Genomic DNA, 19,325 nt, shown 5'->3' with positions numbered 1-19,325 from the left:
ACTACTTCTCTCTCAGCCACAACCCTGTTGCTCCGTGCCTTCCTTTGTTCCCTCTCACTCTTTTTGTCTTTGTCTAATGCACTTCTCACAATCCCCCAAGCTTCCCTTTATGTTTTGCTTAGTGCATTTCTTCCCGTGCCGTGTGTACATTTACTCACACAAACAGTGTGCTCTCAGCCAATGCACTATCTGCCCATATCCATTTTGCCTAGGGGTGCGGTTGTACTTCTCTGCTTCCTGTCACCAGTGGTTTCAGGATGTGACAGTACTTAGTCCTCACTCCCCACTCAAATGTAGCTGTGTCACCTAGCTGTGACGCACATACCTTCTCTCTCCTGTGTCTGCAGACTTGGGAAAGAGGACTGGGCTGGGAGTTTAGCATAGCCCAGCATAGTCCTACAGCATAATCTCAACAAGGCAACAGTAAACATGTCGTGGCCCACGAATGATGAAGGGCCAATCAGTAGCAAATATGTCACCTTGCTTTGAGCTGCAATTGTAGTTCCTCCTTTGGCCAAAAGGTCAGATGCATCATTTCCCAAGGTTTTGTCAAAATTGGATCAATGGTGTCTGAAATATTGTGTTTGACACATGGATGAGTGAACAAATAATGTAGTGGCCCCCCATGGACTGATCAGTGTAACTTTGAAAGTGTGAGAACACAGTGGTGAGATGCATCATACCCCTAAGTTCAGGCAAAATCTAACAAATAAAGAAATGTTGTAGGCCCCCCCTGAGGCCAATCAGTGCAATTTTAAAAATGCCAGAATAGAACAATGAGAGGCATCATTCCCTTAAGTTTCGTGAAAATCCGATCAGTGGTATCCGAGATATTGTGTGTGATGGACAGATGGACAGACTGACCGTGGCTAAATATACATATATATATAGTCCCTCCCCCGACTTCATCGCGGGGGACATATGATATGTTGCAGTGTGTGTGATCAACTGTTCAGTATGAAGTATTCTGACTGTTTTTCTACTGTTCTCGTCTCTGTGTCCAGGGGTGTGGGCTGTATCTTTTATGAAATGATCACAGGCAGACCTCTCTTCCCTGGATCGACTGTGGAGGATGAGCTCCACCTCATATTCCGCATCCTTGGTGAGACAACACCAGAGGAGTTTGGATGTGTATTTGATAGCATATGCATTCTTGTGTGTGTGTGTGTGTGTGTGTGTGTGTGTGTGTGTGTTTGTGTGTACACTTATATATGCTGACTGACCCTCTTTCCCTCCAAACAGGCACTCCTACAGAAGAGACTTGGCCAGGCATCACCACCAGTGAAGAGTTTAAGACATACAATTTCCCCCGATACAATGCGGAGCCACTTGTCAACCACGCACCCAGGTGTGTAGATTTGTGTGTGTGTGTGTGTGTATGTGTGCGTGGACAGGCGTGGGCGTGTGTGTATAGATTAAGTGACTGTGAGACTGTTACAAGTAATAAGAGAAGATGCAGGATTGATTTTCAATAGGAACTGTAGTCAAGCATTTCCGCCCCTGTTGAGATGGCAAGAACACTAGACTGCTCTATATGGCAAGGGTCAGCATTCGACTGCCATGACACCCAATTCTCTCTCTCTCTCTCTCTCTCTCTCTCTCTCTCTCTCTCTCTCTCTGTCACACAGGATAGACAATGATGGCCATGACCTGCTCTCATTGCTTCTACAGGTAAAGAACATTGCTGTATACAGATAATAGCGAATAATAATGACATCATTTGTTCACTTTTTGCATGGGGACAAAAATAACTCCCATCTCTCTCTGTTTCTCTACCCCTTCTCCCCTTCTCTCTCTCTCTCTCACTCTCTCTCTCTCTCTCTCTAGTTTGAGGCTAAGAAGCGTGTTTCAGCCGAGGAGGCTCTCAGACACCCATATTTCAGAAGTCTTGGGGATCAGGTTCAAACACTGGCTGACAGTGAGTACATTCCTTCATACAAGCAGATTCACACACACACACACACACACACACACACGCACATACAGTACACACCCAGTCTCACCAACCTCCTATGCTTTCAGCTGCATCCATCTTCTCAGTAAAGGACATCCAGCTCCAGAGAGACCCAGGGAAAAGGTCCTCAGTCTACCCAGAGACAGGTGAGTCCGCCAAGATAGGAGAAGCGGGGGGGGGGGGGGGGGGGGGGGAATGAGGGGAATGAGGAATTCTCAGTGAGAATAAAAAAAGTGCCTTTACTCCAATGCGTAGGTCTTGCTCCCTATCCTCTTCCTTTCTCTATCTCTCTGCCCTTCTCTCTCTCTATTTACCTTTCTCTTTCTCTCTCTCTAACAGTGTGCTTTCTGTTGTCTCTCATGCCACTGTGTGATCATACATGTCACACACAGTCACACAGTGTCCCAGTCAATCACCAAAGCTACGCCTGGTTCATACTCCACCAACCCCCAATATTTACAGAAGCTGTCGAAATTCACTCTACTGTAACCTCTCTTACATTTAGCAGTTTTAATGTCATAATTCAGATGTAATTATTCAATTGGATATTCAGAGATGCATGAAGAAGTCTTAGGTGGTCTTACTTTCCCTTATGTATCCATTGATAACCAAACAAATGGAACAAAGCAGTATGTGGTTGAAGAGATGTTGCTGAAGAGTTCTGCTTTTGTCTGAACCAGGCTACTGTACATTCACTGTGCATACTTGACATCTGCTTAGATTTACTCCAATGACTCTGTCTCTATCACTGTCTCAGTCTGTGTGTGTGTCTCCTTTTTCTCTTCCTTGCCTCTTCCACTGCTTCTCTTATCATGTTCTGATGAAACTGTCCCTTCTCTTTCTTTCTCTCTCGGTACCCATGCTCTCTTTTCCTCTGTGTCCATCTTTTCCTTAATCCTTTCTATCGATCTCCCTTGTTGTGTGCCCTACTCCAACTCCTCCATAACACCTCGACCCCCATCCCCACCCCACCCCCCCCCCCACCCCCCAACCCCTCAACCCTTCCCCAACCCTAAAAAGCGATGGCCCATAAGCTAGGCTCCGCCCCCTCGCAGTACTTCCAGAGAGAAGCAGCCAATCCCAGGGCTCAGAGTCACAATCTCTCCTCCCCTTCCACAGGCTGAGTGGCCCCTACCATTCTGGTAAATACGGTCTCTTTCATTCTCTCTTTCTTCTATTCAGTTCCCCCTCTCTTGTTTCTACCTATTTCCCTTTCACATTGCCTCTTTTCTTCTGTCCATCTGTGCTTTGTCTTGTTGCAATCCAACTTTGTGTATGGCTCTCCTCTCCTCTTGCTGAACTGGTTTGAATGCTGTTCCATCTCTCTTTTCTCCACTTGCACTCCCCGAACCACAACAACCTATTTCTTAATATTTCTTAACGTGGTTATGCTCGTATCCTTCGGTCCTTTTTGTTGTTGTTTTCTCCATTTCTCCATTTTCTTTTTCATTTCTCGCATTTCGCCTTCCCCTCGCATCTCGAGCCCCGCTGCATCCAACATGCATCATCTCAGCTTTCACTTTACTTAATCCTCTTTTTCTTTGAGGGAAGCAAGCCGCTCTCGTGTTTTTTCAGGGGATGAAAGAGGCGTGATATGCTCATCAGAGGGCATTCTGGGAAGGATGTGATTAGAGAATGGGGAGTCATTTTGATTCTCTTTATTTGCAGTTCTGTTCAGGTTTCTCCAGCGGGAGATGTAGCCTTTTTGTTGAGTCTGTAAGTGTGAGTCTACATGGGTTTGGTGTAGTGTGTGTGTGTTGCATTTATTTTCTATTTCTTAGCATGAATATGAGTGTTTGTTTTACTGCACAGTTTTGAGTGTTACAGCTACTGGTAAGTATGTTTTAGGTTTTGACATGAGGTTACCTAACAGTATCATATAGAAACATATGATCATATTGTTTGGGTCTTGGCCATTGTGATACTATATTGTTTGTTGTTGGCATGGAGTGGAATCTGGTGGTGTGTGTGTGTGTGTGTGTGTGTGTGTGTGTCCATCAAATCCAAACCTTTTGTCATCTCTCTCTCTCTCTCTCCCTCCCTCTCTCTCTCTCCTTCTCTCTCTCTCTCTCTCTCTCTCTCTCTCTCTCTCCTCTCTCTCTCTCTCTCTCTCTCTCTCAGCCCAGGGGAAGAGCAGGAGGCAGAGTGTGTTGTTTTAGTGCTGGCGGGGGCGCTGAGGTGAGGAGGACAGCGGCACGCGGAGCCGTCCTGTCAGACATACATTCACTGACCCTGCCACACACACTGAAGGAGACACACACACACACACACACACACACACACACCCTGCCACACACATGTTGAAGGAGAGAAAACACACACACACACACACACACACAGACACACACACACACACTGCAGAATGGAAACAAAACCACACAGAACTGAGACTGAAGAATTCGTACTTGAGAAAACAAAAGCAACTCAACACTAAAGACAGGAAAAAAAAAACACGAGAGAAGAGCGTGAAGAGGAGGATGGAAGAAAGGAGGGAGAGGAAGAGATTCTCCTTTGCTGCTACTACTACTGCTGTCCAGAAGAGGGCGGCGCTTAGGATGGTTGGTTTGAACAGAACTTGCTGTATCAGTGAGCTGTGAGGAAGAAGGGAGCTAGTGCCCCTAGGAGTGAAAAGTGGGCATGTTTTTAAAAAGGAAGGAGAGAGGGAGGAGTGCTCTCGCTCTCTCTTGTCCTTTTTCTTTATCGGACTGTTGTTGTACATAAGAGACTGAGCTGTAGAACTCTGCTTTTTCATAACACGCCTCAGCCTGAATCCAAACTCTGAATATTGCACCTCAACCCTAAACCCTTGCCTAGCCTCTTGACCCTTTATTACATGATCATTAAAAACAGACACTCTCTTTCTCTCTTTCTCTCTCTATCTCTCTCTCTCTCTCAAATACACGCACACACTATTGGTTCACTTGAACATTAGGGTGTGTAGATCATTGGAGTTTACAGAGATAAATTTTAGCACCTTATTGTCCAGTAGAGGTCAGGGTGGCTGTCATTACTTTACCTCATCAGTCACTCAGGCAGAGTAGGATGCAAAGTACACACTAGATGTTAGAACGAAAAAAGAGCTAACCGTAGGAAAAATGGACAGAAGTACTTAACTTCACTGATGGAATTGGCCGCTTCTCCACCACGTACACCAAGTACACTCTGCAATTCACAAACCAAGAATAGACAATAACTACATCCGTCACATGCTCACATGCTGTAAAGAACACTATACGCCGCAAGATGCTCCTGGTTCAGTACGTGAGGAGGGCAACCTTACGGGTCGGAGAGGTATAAAGGAAGTGTACAAAAACTCACCTGCTCATTCTCAGACACCCCCTTCCTCTTTTGCCTTGACTCAGAAGTTGTCTTGATTTGTCGTGTGCCGTAGCATTGATGTACAAGTGTTGACGTTGAAATGTTCTCTTTGCACCTGAGTTTACCTCTTTAGATCATGAGTAGTCCACTACCGACGACCCTTCCCTCCCCCTCTCCCCCACATGCATATATTTTTACTCTTTTTTTTTTTTTTTTTTTAATCTGTATATATGATCATACTTTTTACTTGTCAGAAGCAATGATATCCCAGGATGCCGTTCCTTCAGTCTTTTCTGTGTTCCCGCGGCGGGAGCAGCTGGCGACTGACTGGGGACGTGTTGCACATTCCTTGAGCTCAGGACTAATTGGTAGTGTAGTTTTGTGGATGCTGTGAGGTACAGCGGTCTCGTTTGTCTCCCCCCCCCCCCCCCCGCTAGAGCCGAGTGTGTTGAGCATGGTTGAGTCCCTTTGCAAAGCTGGTTCAGACTGTATGTGAAGAATAATAATGATAATTTACAGAATCGAAACGTCAGTCTTGTATGTTAGTCATTCTCTGTTAATTTGACCATGACGTTGCTGTTCAGAGACACCTTACCCATGTCTTTCTTTGTCATCTCTTTAATTAAGCATGTTTGTGTAGTAAACACACAGATGTTTTCAGTTGGTATGTGAAATAGCTGCTGCCGGATATGGGCACACTGGAAGAGAAAACATCTGATATGGAACGCTCCTTATCACATGACTCTTACACCAAACACCATATTGCCCCATAGTGGCTCTTCATCGTCGCTGGGATGAGAACTAACAACGTCCGGGGACTGTTCATCGAATACAGTGAAGACAATGACAACATAGTAATCAACTTTCTTTGACAACAAAGTGTATGTGCTGCCAGTGTTGGGACCAGACAATTTGACTAAACGTTGAATCTTCAACCAAGGCACAGTACAGCAAAAACATCTGTTTAGCCTGTGTAACTGGGCACTACAGTCTGTGGATATTTAGCACCACTTAAAGCACTCCTACACACTGTTGTTTCATGCTGTTATTGTTACAGGCTGCCAGAAACAACAGGACCAAAGCATTGTTAAAGAACCAAGTACCAGGTGCTCAATCACACAACTGTTTCACACACCAATCAGTTGACATGTCAACATGTACTGTATCTATGACATGGCTAGTAGGTGTAAAATGGAGTTTCCAGTTCCTCAGACACTGGCCTGCGGTCACTTTTCCCGCTAAATGGATTTGGAGGGTGAAGTGATCCCATGTCTGTGTCTGTCAGAAGGACTACTTATTTACCCAGAGTGTGACAGTATGTAGCATGTACATAGATCCCTCACTCTGTATATACAAAAGTGTACAGGTTTGATACAGCTATTCACATTCTGGCTTTTTTCTTTTCTTTAATGAAAGTCATAGCAATATTTCTGTAATCAATAAAAAGCCAAGGTAATAGGATGATTATGATTGCATTTGTGTTCATTTAGAGTGGGGAAAATGACTGTGAATGATCAAACTGTGAGACTTGACCAAAATGACGCGAAAGGTTTTCTGTGCTGTTTAACATGCTGGATCCAAAAGGCTGGAGTGTGGTGTCGAGGCGCAAAGGAATAAAACATACTGATTATTTTGATTTTTACCAATGAAAGCCATAAAGCTCATGAGAAGATGACAAAGGCTTGTTTGTGTGTGAGGGGTGTGTACCATGTTTGAGCACAGACCTTGGAAAGCAAAAGGGTTGTGTACACCTAATAAAAAATAAAAATCATGTGATTACTTATTTCTTGTCATTAAATCCTTTGAAATTATATTGCTATGAAGTGTGATTAACTGCATTGTGGTATATGTTTAAATGCCAGTCGGCCATCATTGCTACAGGGCTATGGCAAAGAGATTTCAACAGCCGATTGCTGCAAATCCTTAAGGAGGAGCTACATTTTTACTTAAATGATGGTTATCTGAATTTCCTGCTATATGGCATCTAGCTGAGCCAAATCCTGATGGGACTAAAAATGTACTACACACAAAAACAAAATTCTGTTCTGCTAAAAGAAAAAAAAAATCTGTCTGATATTTAACTCAAACTGGAATTCAGAAATGTTTGATATAATTTGTAACATACATCTGCAATTAGAAATGTTGTTTTGGCTCTGTCCCTCAAGTGTGTGTGTGTGTGTGTGTGTGTGTGTTCGTTTATAGCTTATATGTAAGCTACTTAACGTAAGTAATCCAACCACTGATGTAAATCTCCCTCAGGAAAGGGAGATTAATTTACTGACATTAGAGGTTTCAAGGATAATCATAAACACATAAATCTCATCATTAATTAATATTTATAATTGTCATCATTGTCATTTATGTAAATTGCTGCTGCAACACTGGAATTTCCCTTCGGGGATAAATAAAGTACTCTAGTATCTATCTATCTATCTATCTATCTATCTATCTATCTATCTATCTAGTATGTAATTAACAAAAGAAAGTAGGAGTTGTATTATTGTGAAAATGTAATTTTTAATCTAAAACTATGAATTTAACACCCTGTCAATTTTCACACAACTCCCACAATCATCATCGTGTATTCAGAGAGAATTATACATCATCAACAAATGATGTGACAGAGGACAAGGGACAAGACAAAGCTGTTGTGTTAATTGTCAGATTACATGAAAAGTTATGACAGCTTCAGACAACATTTGAACACTGCCATTAATGGGAAGTCTCATATTATAGTGTATGATGCCTTCCCTTTCTTTCCGGTTGCCTCCATTTCTATCTATGGGATTGTACAGAATCTCTACGGCCTTCTTCATACCTGACATTAATATGCGTCTCTTATCCGGACTGTGTCTATATGTTAATCCAGAAATAGATGACTGGATCTTCAGTGCTTCTTGGGTGCGTTTACACCTGGATTTTATGCGTTATGTGTCTTTGGTCTATCAGATTACATTCGAATCACCCAGGATGCATGTCAGGTGTAAAGGGGGATATAGGGAGGGACACCATAGGGATACATATACAATTTTATTCTTTCATAAGCTCTTTAGGTGAGACTTTTTGGCTCTTGTTGAGAGAAGAGATGGTGGTTTCCATCTCAGAGACTCGAGGCTCTGAAGCCCACGGGTTCCGCCCACACAGGACAGTGGGAACGGCATAGTCCCGGAACTAGAGACACACACAGAGAGAGAGACAGCACACTTGGTGAATACAGTGACACAATATTATCTACATGGAAGCTTTTATATGTGTTAAAGCATGCAGACTATTACTTAATATTTATATTTATATGTGTGTGAATTTATTTGCTTGTCTTTGCTTGTATGTGTGTGAATATACATGTGCGTGATGAAGGATTACCTGTCTGTTCATCAGTATATATATGATGGGGTTGTAGACAGTGCTGCTTTTGGCCAAGTAGACAGGTATGGTAGCGATGAGGGGGTCAATATATAGACTGGAGTCGATGATGACAGCGATGGCCATGGCTGCATAGGGCAACCAGGTCACCAGGAAGGCCAGCACCATCACCGCCACCATGCGCGCCACCTGCACCTCCATACGGTTCGTGCTGCCAGCCTCAGACACCTGCAGCTTGGTCACCTATAGGACATGCAAACACCAAAATACAAGCAAGATTTATCCAACCTATCCTTCACACTGTAGCCCCCCCTAACCGATGCAGGCCTATATCAGCACCCACCTGTCGCAGCGTCCCTAAGAGACGCAAGTAGGAGACCATGATGATGGAGAAGGGCACGGCGAAGCAGAGGAGGAAGTAAATGATGATATAGGACATGTTCCCCACATCCCGGCTGTACCAGTTAGGGGCGCAGGAGGTCTGGACGCCCTCCAGCTCAAAACTTCCCCAGCCAAACAGAGGCGGAGTGTTCCACACAAACGACCACACCCAGGACAGCACCACTCCACCCACTGCATGCCTGAGGAGGACAGAGAGATCAACATGAGGATGCAGCCGGTGGGTCACATATCAATCTCTGTACACGGTATAAAGGTACCAGGTGAATGTGAACATCTCGGTGACACCTACCTGGTCTGGAACAGGACGGCACCCATGGGACAACACACCACTATATAGCGTTCGACAGCAATTACTGCCACTGAACACAGACTTGCTATACCTGGGGGGAGGGAGGAGGGGATGATGTCAGACCAAGCCCACTCTCAGTCTGTGAAAAATGTGCCGCCACTGAGCTTTGCACTGAATAAAAACATGCGAATGAAATCATATCAAGTTGAAAATCACACTTTCACATGCAAACTATTTATTTGGGTGAAAAAACAGTGCAGGCTGGCTCTGAACTGACTCACCGAAGAAAGATACGGCGAAGCCCTCCAGCACGCAGCCCAGGCGTCCCAGGCTGAAGTGTCCCATGGCGTTGGTCACGGTGGTGGGCAGACCTCCGAACACGGCGCAACCCAGGTCACATATGGCGAGGTTGACCAGGGCGTAGCTGAGCGGCTGCCTCAGCTGCCTGTGCCTCACTGTCACCACGACCACCAGGACGTTGAGGATGATCCCCGCCACTGAGAACACACCCATGATAACGGCCAGTATTGTGTAGCCGGTCCGAGAGAGGAGGGCAGTGTTGACTGAGCTGTAAGACGTTGAAGAGTTTCCATGGAGGCTGAGGTGGTCCATTTTGCTCAGTGTAGATGGGAAGATTAGGTGAGGGATTATTTCCTTGCAGTGTTCAAAACACAGTGGGACGGCTTGCTGAGAACACAAACTGCTTCCTGATGCGAAGATAAAGTTTCAGCAGTCCAGTTGCAACCTAAGTTAAAAAAAAATCCAACTCAAGTCCAAAATGTCAACAGGTCATGACAGAATGTGCACAAAATGTGAAACAAAACAAACAAAAACAGTAAGATGAGTCAAAAAGACCATTTGGTAATCCAACAATATCACCACCTGATGCAAGAAGCAGCAAACTGGAGCAAGCAGAGACCATAAAGAGCTGCTCTCTACAGATGCAGCATGACTGCTGTTCTAGTGCAGCTCAAAAGGAGAAATGAGGATGGGACCCTCTTAATAAGCCTAATCAGAGGAGAGGGGCTCTACACCATGACATTTAATTCTCAAAAACCAAATCCTTAGATCCGGATTGTGGAGACAGTCATTCTGTTTAATATCCTAAAAGTCTGCACTTTCCTTAATTGCTGGGTCTACAGCTGCCCATGAGTAATGAAGGAGGGACATGCAATCAGTAAAACAATATGGGTGTTATGATTGAGGTTTAATGCATGTCTGTAAGGCAATAATATAAGCAATATTATAGCATGTTAATGTAATGCTTTTTAGTATACATTGAATTAAGCATACCGCATTGATTTAACATTAGTCCTCATTTCCAAGTGCAAGCAGCACTGTACAGGCACTGCTTTTGTTTTTTACAGAGCACATCAGTGATGCAGCAGGTGTTTGTGCCCCAAAAATGAGAAAAAGTGACGCAGCCGAAAGAATTCAGCTGTAAGGAACAAAAATGTTGACAGCTGTTCAACATGTTTACTGAGGCATGGTCATACAAAAGAGTCAGAGAAGTCAGATGGAAATAAATAAATAAATAAAGAAAGAAAGAAAGAAGGAAAGATCTGTGACTAACTGCAGCTTGGAAAGCTGTCCTGTCTTGTCAAGTCACAGCACTTTCAAGTAGCAAGTAGTAGTAACAAGTGGCCTACTTTAAATCCTATTCTATTCTAGTTCTATTCTAGTCTATTTATATTTGTTGCTGAATCATTAAAAATTCATTTTAAGCACCTGAGTATAAATACTATCAACTGAAGGTGGAGACAAGATGCTGTTTCTGCACTAAATCAACAATGTCTGGGAGAATACTGTTTTAACTGTTTTAACTTTAAAACATTTTTTAAAAAAAATGGTGATGACCAAGATGACATGAGTATGAAAGGTACAATCGGGGATAGTGGAGGCTAAACTTTAGCCTCCTGATACCTTTAATTAATTTACCTTTAATAAAGCAACCCAAACTCATTTTACCCACCTCTTTATTAGGGGAACAGAGTTTACCTACTGTTTAGGCTGACATAAATCTTTAGGATATGAAACTCGGCGTATATATCGTAGTCATAGTCAAATAAAACCAATCAAATATCTAGTCATATCAACTGTACCACTGTAAAGTATATGAGGTTAGGGTCTAAAAGCCATAAATAAATGTGGTAAGATTTTATCTGGATAGTCCAATGTTGATACTCAACTGTCAGGTGACAAAAAAAAATATTTTCAACAAAGTCTCTTTTGCCTTTGTTGCATCTCTACAGACTATGTAACCCTAATCCTGATCTTGGCCTAACCCTAACCCTAACCCTATTATTAACCCTAAACCCAGACATTGATTATATATAGACTAACTTTCAAATCGAAGTAAAGTGTGACCATTAATGTTTTTCTGAAAATAGAATATTATTTTTGTTGTATATTTCTGGATGTTTTCCTTATGATCACCGAGTGGAGTTCAAAGTTTACCCATGTTTTTATTTACCTCATCACTGGGTAAAATACACTGCGTGATGAAATAAGACTAACAATTCATGGCAAATGATGTCCAACAACAACATATTCCATTTTAATTTTTCATTGGAAATTCTAAATAGCAATATTTAAAACTCCAGTCGATCGACGATCTCCTCGTCCACGCAGATGAAAGGCCCTCCCGGTCACTAGGCGGCGGTAAAGAGATATTTTGCGGCAGTACTATCAAAGCTCTTTGAGCGGCAGCTTGTGACTGATCGGTAAACACTCCAGACAACATGGCTGCCTCCGTAAGGAAAGCTGCCCACGACATCGAAACGCGCAAGCGGACCGACGATGTGCTGTTGTCGGAGGGGATCGACTTCAGCTCGCTGCTGCTGTCCCAGGCCGTGCTGGAGGGACTGTCCTCCTCGGGGTTTCAGAAACCCTCCCCGATCCAGCTCAAAGCTATTCCGCTGGGCCGCTGCGGACTCGGTGCGTCCAGCGAGCTGTGTGCTGCTGCACGCGTGTGTGTATTGGAGTATGAGAGAGCATGCATGTGTGTCTAGCAGCAAAAACAGGTTGATTAAGTACAACTGCACTCTGTCAAGTCTATAGGGCGAACAGTATAGTATATTAGTATATATTATGGGTGTGTGGGGCGACAGATGCCAGAATCCTAGTCTATTTTATGTTGTTAGCATCCATATGAAAAATGTTGCGTGTCCCTCATTCTGTCAGGCAACACATGAGAAGGATGGTAATCATTGGATCAGTTTTCCGCAGTGGAATTCAAAGATTCGCAGAGAAAACCACAGGGAAACATTAGGCTGGGTAGTTTTGTTGTTTTCACTGTATATTAGAGGGGGGAAACTGCAAAACTAGTTCTAAACAGAGAGAGAGAGAGAGAGAGATGTAAACAGTACATGCCAGCTCTTGTAGTGTTGTACTATCATTGGTGAGCTGAGCTACCTGCATGGTAAACCCTCCTTCCAGTATTTGTGATACCTTTGTGCAGCTTTCAAGACTTGTGCTGTCACACTTATCTATCTAGTGGCATAGGTTAGTCAGCATATGAAAGTATTGGAAATATCAGTCTTTTGGCTTAATAGTTTACACATTATCTAGCTAATACTAACTTTGCCCATCTATTGTTTCAGATTTAATAGTACAGGCCAAGTCTGGCACAGGGAAGACATGTGTGTTCTGCACTGTCGCACTGGACTCTCTGATCCTGGAGAATCCCACAACTCAGGTGAGCTGGTTTAGTCCAGTGGATCTAAACCTGGGGAGTCGGGACAACCCAGGGTGTGACAATGTGATTTGTGAACAAAACTTACATTCAGTATACAAAATCATTGCCATGTTTTTAATCTCAGTGATGAATGCCATTTTCTTGTTGAAATAATGATCACTTGCAGCCTGTATCTTCCAATAATGAATCCAAGTAAAATATCCTTCAAAGGGAAAGCAACATTTTCAAATATGTACATGAAAGAGGACATTTATTGAAAAAGGATAGGTACATCTTGTAACTTGCGAGACATTACCTCTTGACCCACTTTAGGACCTGCCTGTGGGTAACATACCTACCTGATGCCTGTCCATTCTTAATCTGCTTTCAATAAAATACATCTCACTTGCTTCACCAAGAGCCTCCCTCTGTTCTCCTGCAGGTTCTAGTGCTGGCTCCCACACGTGAGATAGCGGTGCAGATCCACTCAGTCGTGATGGCCATTGGCAGCGCCATGGAGGGCCTGGAGTGCCATGTGTTCATCGGCGGCCGTCCCGTGAGCCAGGACAAACCCCATCTGAAGAAGTGCCACATCGCTGTGGGCTCACCAGGTCAGCCGCCAAACACTGATGCAGGAATATTGGGGGAAGTCATCACCTGTTTGTGTTCATGAAACCGCCATGCTGTTACTTGTGTTTTATACCTATGTTCCTCGTCCTGGTGATGTCCGCAGGTCGTATCAAGCAGCTTATTGAGTTGGGGATGTTGTCCACAGCCAGCATCAGGCTGTTTGTTCTGGATGAGGCAGACAAGCTACTGGAGGAGGGCAGTTTCCAGGAACAGATCAAGTAAGATGGACAGACACAAACATACCGATGCATACATTCAGACGGATATATAATAAGTTAAACGATAGAGCAGCAGGATGGCGGGGTGAGTAGAAAGGCTGTTCTACAAATGGAGGACCTGGGTTCAAGCCCTTGATACCCTGTAGAGAACAATGAAGTATCTCACACACACTCCAAATCATGTACACACTCACAAAATACACACACGCTTAAGTTCACCCACCTTCCCTGCTTGTCACCCTTCTGCAGCTGGATCTTCTCCTCTCTGCCCGTGAACAAACAGATGCTTGCGCTCTCTGCCACCTACCCAGAATCCCTTGCTCAGCACCTTGCCCGCTACATGAGAGAGCCCACTTTTGTCAGACTCAATCCCAATGACCCGGGACTCAAAGGTAAGGGCCTCTCCATAGTCAGCCTGTCATTGTCCTATTATTACTATTACCGCACAAATACCTGAATACGATTTTGAGTATAATGGAATAATTACCAGCTGCGTTATTTTATATTGGGTGAATTAAAGGAGAATACTGGTGTCATCTAGAATTATAGTGCATTTACTTTTGTCTCCATCTAGCTTACGTTTCCCCCAATTATTTTACAATGCTGCTGTATATAATTTTTTTAACACTTACTAATTTTTCCACTGCTGTTAAAATACAAACTTTACAGTGTCAAACTTACCTTGAAATCAACTGCTGTCCTGGCTAACAAAAATTCCCAGAACAAGAAGACATGGATGTGACAATTAAGTTTGTAAGGTGACATATTTTTCTGGCGGACACTTCCATTTCTTCCTGTGGCTGTCTGGTGATTGACAGTAAGCAGAGTGTAACATAATGCGTGCGCTGATATGAAAACACTCAACTCAGGCACAATGAAATGACAAACAGAAACAAAACCAAATAAGGCTTCATGTTTACTGTGATGGATTGTGTAGCTCGGGCAATTTTCAAGTCTGTGTAAGTTGTTTTTCATACTGTACAAAAAGGAATGGCAGCAAATAGCTTCTTCTGAAGGAAAACAAGCCCTGATATATTAAAATATGCTGACTGAATATGCTGAACACTGCCTGAATGAAGGTTCTCTTGTTTATGTTGTCCTTGTGCGCCCCCTGCCAGGTTTGAAGCAGTATTACAAGCTGGTGCAGTCCCATGCTTTACCTCACAAGGTGTTTGAGGAGAAGGTGCTGCACTTACTGGAGCTGTTCAGTAAAGTCCCATTCAACCAAGCGCTGGTGTTCTCCAACCTGCACACAAGGTGACACTGTTGGTTTAATACATACCTTCTATAAGTGACAATGCTCTTGATAATCATCAGAGAACAAATATATTTTTAACCTGGAATCTGCTCTTTGTGTGCTATTGAATTCATACTGTATGCATGTGAACTATGAAAATTGAATTTGTAGTTTGGAAGAACTGTTTCCTAAATCCTTATGTGTGTGTGTGTGTGTGTGTGTACAGGGCTCAGCACCTGGCAGACATCCTGTCCTCCAAAGGCCTACCTGCTGTCTGTATCTCAGGTTAGAAGGGGTTTAGTACAGCTGTGGTATTTCTATAAGGGTGGAATACCATGAGTTGGGTTGATTCTCCCCTTATGGAAAGGGAGGCATATGGGAATTTGTATTTGTGGCTGTCTAAGCAGAGTTTGTTTCAGTTGATGTGATCTGATATGATGTGATGATGTGTGATGATGTGTACAGGTGGACTGAGTCAGGACCAGAGACTGGAGGCCATGTCGAAACTGAAGCAGTACCAGTGCAGGGTGCTGATCTCCACTGACCTGGTGAGACACACACATCTTGCATCACCCTCTACGTACTTCATAAATCTGTTTCATCAAGCATTTCACCAGCCACTGTTGTTTACTATCGGCTTCTGTACTTTGATCCTTGTCTTCCTCTCTCTGTGTGTCCTGTCCTCTCTTTCAGACTTCCAGAGGTATCGATGCAGAGAAAGTGAACCTGGTGATAAACCTGGATGTGCCTCAGGACTGGGAGACCTACATGCATCGTATCGGACGGGCTGGGCGCTTCGGTTAGTCTCTATTACTGTTTGGTTACCGTAGCAGCATGACATCAGAGGCAGCAGCAATTAGGGTCGTTCGTCCAACATTTACTCATCGTCACATCGCCCAATCAAACATCTCCAATGGCTGGTGACATCAGGCGGGGGGAGGGGCTGTCCGAGTTTCATGCTCCGTTTGGTTCACATTTAGGGGAACAACGGACATTGTTTTCAAATGAACATTTTTCTCCTATAACTGCACTCAAAACCACAAGCTTTACTAGCCTCGCCACATTTTTTACTTACTTTAAACAAGTTAAAAGTGAGGAGAAAGTGCTTCGCTTGCTGCCTCTTGGGAGCAGTGGATGTGTGAGCTGTGGGACTGTGTGTGTGTGTGTGTGTGTGTGTGTGTGTGTGTGTCTTCAGGCTCATCTCTTTTCCTGACTCAGCGGAGGATTGTTCTCAACGCCTCTTCAGTGATTTTGTTGTTTTGGCTAATGGCTACATTGCAAAAGCGAAATGTTATTTTCAAAATATTGATGAAAAAAACTCACCGTTGCCACATGAAAAAATCACATAGCTAACAGCTATGTGTAATGTTTTGGTCTTTCTCCTGGTGTCATTACTTAAAAACATAAAACAGTTTCTGCTACCTGTGATTTTGTTCTAAATTACAGTTGATTTGCTCGACCAAGAAGCATTGTCTGCTTTCCGCCCGCATTAAACACCTCTTGGAAGATTAGCTCTTAGCCTCTTGAGTGTTGGCAGGTTTGTCCCAACTAGCAAGGTCAATGGTTCCTAATCATCTCCATTTAATTAGAATAATTATCTTGACTTAAAGTGTGTGTTGCCTGGGAAACGAGATATAATTCAAATCTAGCTTGAACACTGTGCCTGTGTGTGTGTGTGTGTGTGTATGTGGGGGTGGGTGTGTGTGGGGGTGGGTGTGTGTGCGTGCACCCACTAACCCGGGGCACAAAACTCGCACACCCTCCTTCACACCCTTCTTGCCTGTTATGAATGGCTTCTCATAAGGAGTGTACTTTGTTGGCAGGCACTCAGGGGCTGGCGGTGACCTACTGTTGCCATGGTGAGGAGGAGAACAAGATGATGGCCATCGCACAAAAGTGCAGCCTGAGTTTGTCTGCATTGCCATGTGAGTCCTGTCCACATTAGTGCTGAAAGGATTAGTCGATTAATCGATTAGTTGATCAACAGAAAATTAATCGATTAGAATTTTGACGATCGATTAATGATGTATATTAGTATAATATAATATAGAAATATAGTAAAAATACCAAAAATTTGCTGGTTACAAAGTAACAGATACTAAGATTTACTTGCTTTTCTCCATTTGATAGGCATTTGTGATTATTTTTGACATTTTGACAGACTAACTGATTAATTGATTAATCAAAATAATAATAAGCTTAATCGATAATGAAAATAATCGTTAGTTGCATCCCTAGTCCACATGTCTGCTAGGGGCTTGGTGCATTCATCTTTGTGTTTGTGTATGTGTTCATAACTGTTATCTAAACCCTGTCTTCTATCCTTTCAGCCCCTATAGAGCCCGGGTTGATGGAGGAGACCTGTGACTGGGACATCAGCGTTGAGGCGGCCGCCCCAGGCACCGTTCCCCCGCTCTTCTCCAGGACAGAGAAGAAGAGACGGGTCAAGACTGAAGTCCCTGCTGCTTCCTCCTCCAGGGAACAGGAACCCAATCCTGCTTACCCAGAGGACAGCAGACCAAGCCAGTCAGGGAAGAGCCACCCTGCACCCAGGCCGGGGGTGAAGGGTGACAGGCATCCTAAAAAAGTATCTCCCACGAAGGATGTGCCCCTTGCCGCTCCTCGGGCTGCAGCTGATCCCGAGGCCTCTCTGGCTCCCTCTCGTAAGGAGCTGCAGGAGGCTCTGCCGAAGATCCCGCCCCTCAGCTCCTTCAAGAGTCAGAGGTCAGGGTTTCTGACCTTTGAGGAGGCGGAGCTGGACTTCCAGAACTTCATCACCAAAGGGTTGGGGCGGTCAGTGGAGGTCATCAGGCAGTTCAAAGGTCAAAGAGAGGACGATGGCTTCCAGCAGGGACATAGAGAGATTCTCACACTCCACGATGACGGAGGTCACACTCTCACACGGATGCAAAACGGTGAACGTCGGAACACCGACCTTTCACGTCCGAGGTCAACCTCTGGTTCTTCGAGCTCCTACTCTGACATGGAGGAGAACCAGCAGGATGACAAAACACTGGGAGGCTTGGATCAGACTAGAGTAGGCGAACACAGAGCGGTCGCCATCACCCAGCCTCAGACTGAAGCTAGGCAGAAATCCATCGTGGCCGAACCAAAGGCAGGTCCCACTAGAACCAAAGCTCATACTCCTTCTATGCCCGAAATGTATCACCAGACAACCCCTGCACCAAAGGACAGAGCTTTCTCCCAGCCTGAGAACAATGAATTTTCACCAGGCGTTAATCGGAGCAGGCAGACCAACCAGAGGGTTCCAGCACAGACTGGTAGAGATGAATGGAGGGAGACGAATCGAGAGACTGGCAGAGAGAGCAAAAAGATAGGGAAGGAGCGAAAGAGGGAAAGGGATGAAATGATTGAAGCAGAGGAAGAAGAGGAGGAGGAGGAGGAAGAGGAGGAGGAGGAGGAGGAGTGGAGTACTGAAAGTTACTGGAGAGCCTACTACAGAGCCTGGGATCATTACTACGCCTCCATGCCCCCTCTTCAAGAGCACGGTTACCATAGCTACTATAGTGTAGCCCACAACTGGATGGCAGCGTATCGTATGAATGCTGTCTACATTGAGGAACTGCTGAAACACTGACTGGTCGATAGGACTGCTGAGATTTCCAATCATGCTGTCTGTCTAACAAGAACTCAGTATTTGCAAGGGGAGCCAAGGGATTTGTCTGAATATCGCCTGCAAACATGAAATTGGAACTCATTTTTGCACTTTTGGGCTTTAACTGTCTGAAGTTATTCCTCAACTGTTTCTAATGGCACTTACGATGTTTAGTGCTTAAAAAGTATGTTGTTATTCAGTGAGTTCAAAACATGTCCTGTATAATTTACCAATTACCCTTCTAATAAATTATGTTGCATTTTGTTTAAATACCTGTCTCTCCTGGCTCACCACATATACAAGCTGAGAGACTTTATTGTATTGACTCTCTGCATTGATTCACTGTATCACGTTAAGCTCAGATACATTCCCAAACATGAAAATACTCGATTCATCATCTTTTTTTTTTTTTTTTCTTTGAACACATTGGAGGGGGGCGGGGGCATCCAAATCCACTAATCCACTATTAATCTAACCCAGTGTCTAGAAGGGAAGGTGAAGAAAGGGACAGAACTGTAATTTCAGCAATCTCCTCAGCAGGGCACAGCAAGGTCAGACATAAACGACACTCCACATGCTCCTGATTACAGGCTAATCAACCACTACCTACCGTTCGCCCAAT

At 44.1% G+C, this 19,325-nt stretch overlaps 3 protein-coding genes across 4 annotated transcripts in view; 2 read left to right on the top strand and 1 right to left on the bottom strand.

Moving 5' to 3' along the window:
* The window catches only part of LOC139928476 (cyclin-dependent kinase 17-like), a 37,356-nt gene extending 30,301 nt beyond the window's left edge, over positions 1-7,055 (top strand). For both annotated transcript variants that reach the window (XM_078288555.1, XM_078288556.1), the window contains 6 exons: positions 1,005-1,102; positions 1,243-1,348; positions 1,629-1,671; positions 1,828-1,918; positions 2,023-2,100; positions 4,076-7,055. In XM_078288555.1, the coding sequence (XP_078144681.1) occupies positions 1,005-1,102; positions 1,243-1,348; positions 1,629-1,671; positions 1,828-1,918; positions 2,023-2,100; positions 4,076-4,113 (454 nt within the window). In that variant the 3' untranslated portion in view covers positions 4,114-7,055. The remainder of the gene's footprint in view (positions 1-1,004; positions 1,103-1,242; positions 1,349-1,628; positions 1,672-1,827; positions 1,919-2,022; positions 2,101-4,075) is intronic.
* Positions 7,056-8,302: 1,247 nt separating this feature from the next.
* On the bottom strand, positions 8,303-9,947 carry parapinopsina (parapinopsin a). The gene is made up of 5 exons (XM_071921064.2): positions 9,608-9,947; positions 9,327-9,417; positions 8,979-9,216; positions 8,636-8,878; positions 8,303-8,443 (listed from the first exon to the last, which is right to left on the bottom strand). Exons 1-5 carry the CDS (start codon positions 9,936-9,938, stop codon positions 8,303-8,305), a joined length of 1,044 nt encoding a protein of 347 aa, XP_071777165.2. The 5' UTR covers positions 9,939-9,947.
* A 2,120-nt stretch (positions 9,948-12,067) lies between these two features.
* ddx20 (DEAD (Asp-Glu-Ala-Asp) box polypeptide 20) lies at positions 12,068-18,947 on the top strand. The gene is made up of 11 exons (XM_071921063.2): positions 12,068-12,263; positions 12,929-13,023; positions 13,445-13,613; positions 13,736-13,850; positions 14,100-14,242; positions 14,969-15,107; positions 15,314-15,372; positions 15,553-15,635; positions 15,781-15,886; positions 16,911-17,012; positions 17,418-18,947. The coding sequence occupies exons 1-11, from the start codon at positions 12,068-12,070 to the stop codon at positions 18,683-18,685; spliced, it is 2,475 nt and encodes an 824-aa protein (XP_071777164.2). The 3' UTR covers positions 18,686-18,947.
* Positions 18,948-19,325: the final 378 nt, after the last annotated feature.

Source organism: Centroberyx gerrardi, chromosome 14, assembly GCF_048128805.1.
Source record: "Centroberyx gerrardi isolate f3 chromosome 14, fCenGer3.hap1.cur.20231027, whole genome shotgun sequence".
In the NCBI taxonomy this organism is placed as follows: Eukaryota; Metazoa; Chordata; class Actinopteri; order Beryciformes; family Berycidae; genus Centroberyx; species Centroberyx gerrardi.
Note: the sequence above shows the minus strand (reverse complement) of the source record. Positions and strands in the feature narration are given on the sequence as shown.

Excerpts from the sequence above, each read along its gene's own strand:
- parapinopsina (XM_071921064.2), bottom strand. The coding sequence starts at position 9,938 with ATGGACCACCTCAGCCTCCATGGAAACTCTTCAACGTCTTACAGCTCA. Across the intron at positions 9,217-9,326 it reads GCCGTCCTGTTCCAGACCAG|GCATGCAGTGGGTGGAGTGG; the intron begins GTAGGTGTCACC and ends TGTCCTCCTCAG. Across the intron at positions 8,879-8,978 it reads TCTTAGGGACGCTGCGACAG|GTGACCAAGCTGCAGGTGTC; the intron begins GTGGGTGCTGAT and ends CATGTCCTATAG.
- ddx20 (XM_071921063.2), top strand. The coding sequence starts at position 12,068 with ATGGCTGCCTCCGTAAGGAAAGCTGCCCACGACATCGAAACGCGCAAG. Across the intron at positions 15,636-15,780 it reads TGCTGATCTCCACTGACCTG|ACTTCCAGAGGTATCGATGC; the intron begins GTGAGACACACA and ends CCTCTCTTTCAG. Across the intron at positions 17,013-17,417 it reads GAGTTTGTCTGCATTGCCAT|CCCCTATAGAGCCCGGGTTG; the intron begins GTGAGTCCTGTC and ends CTATCCTTTCAG.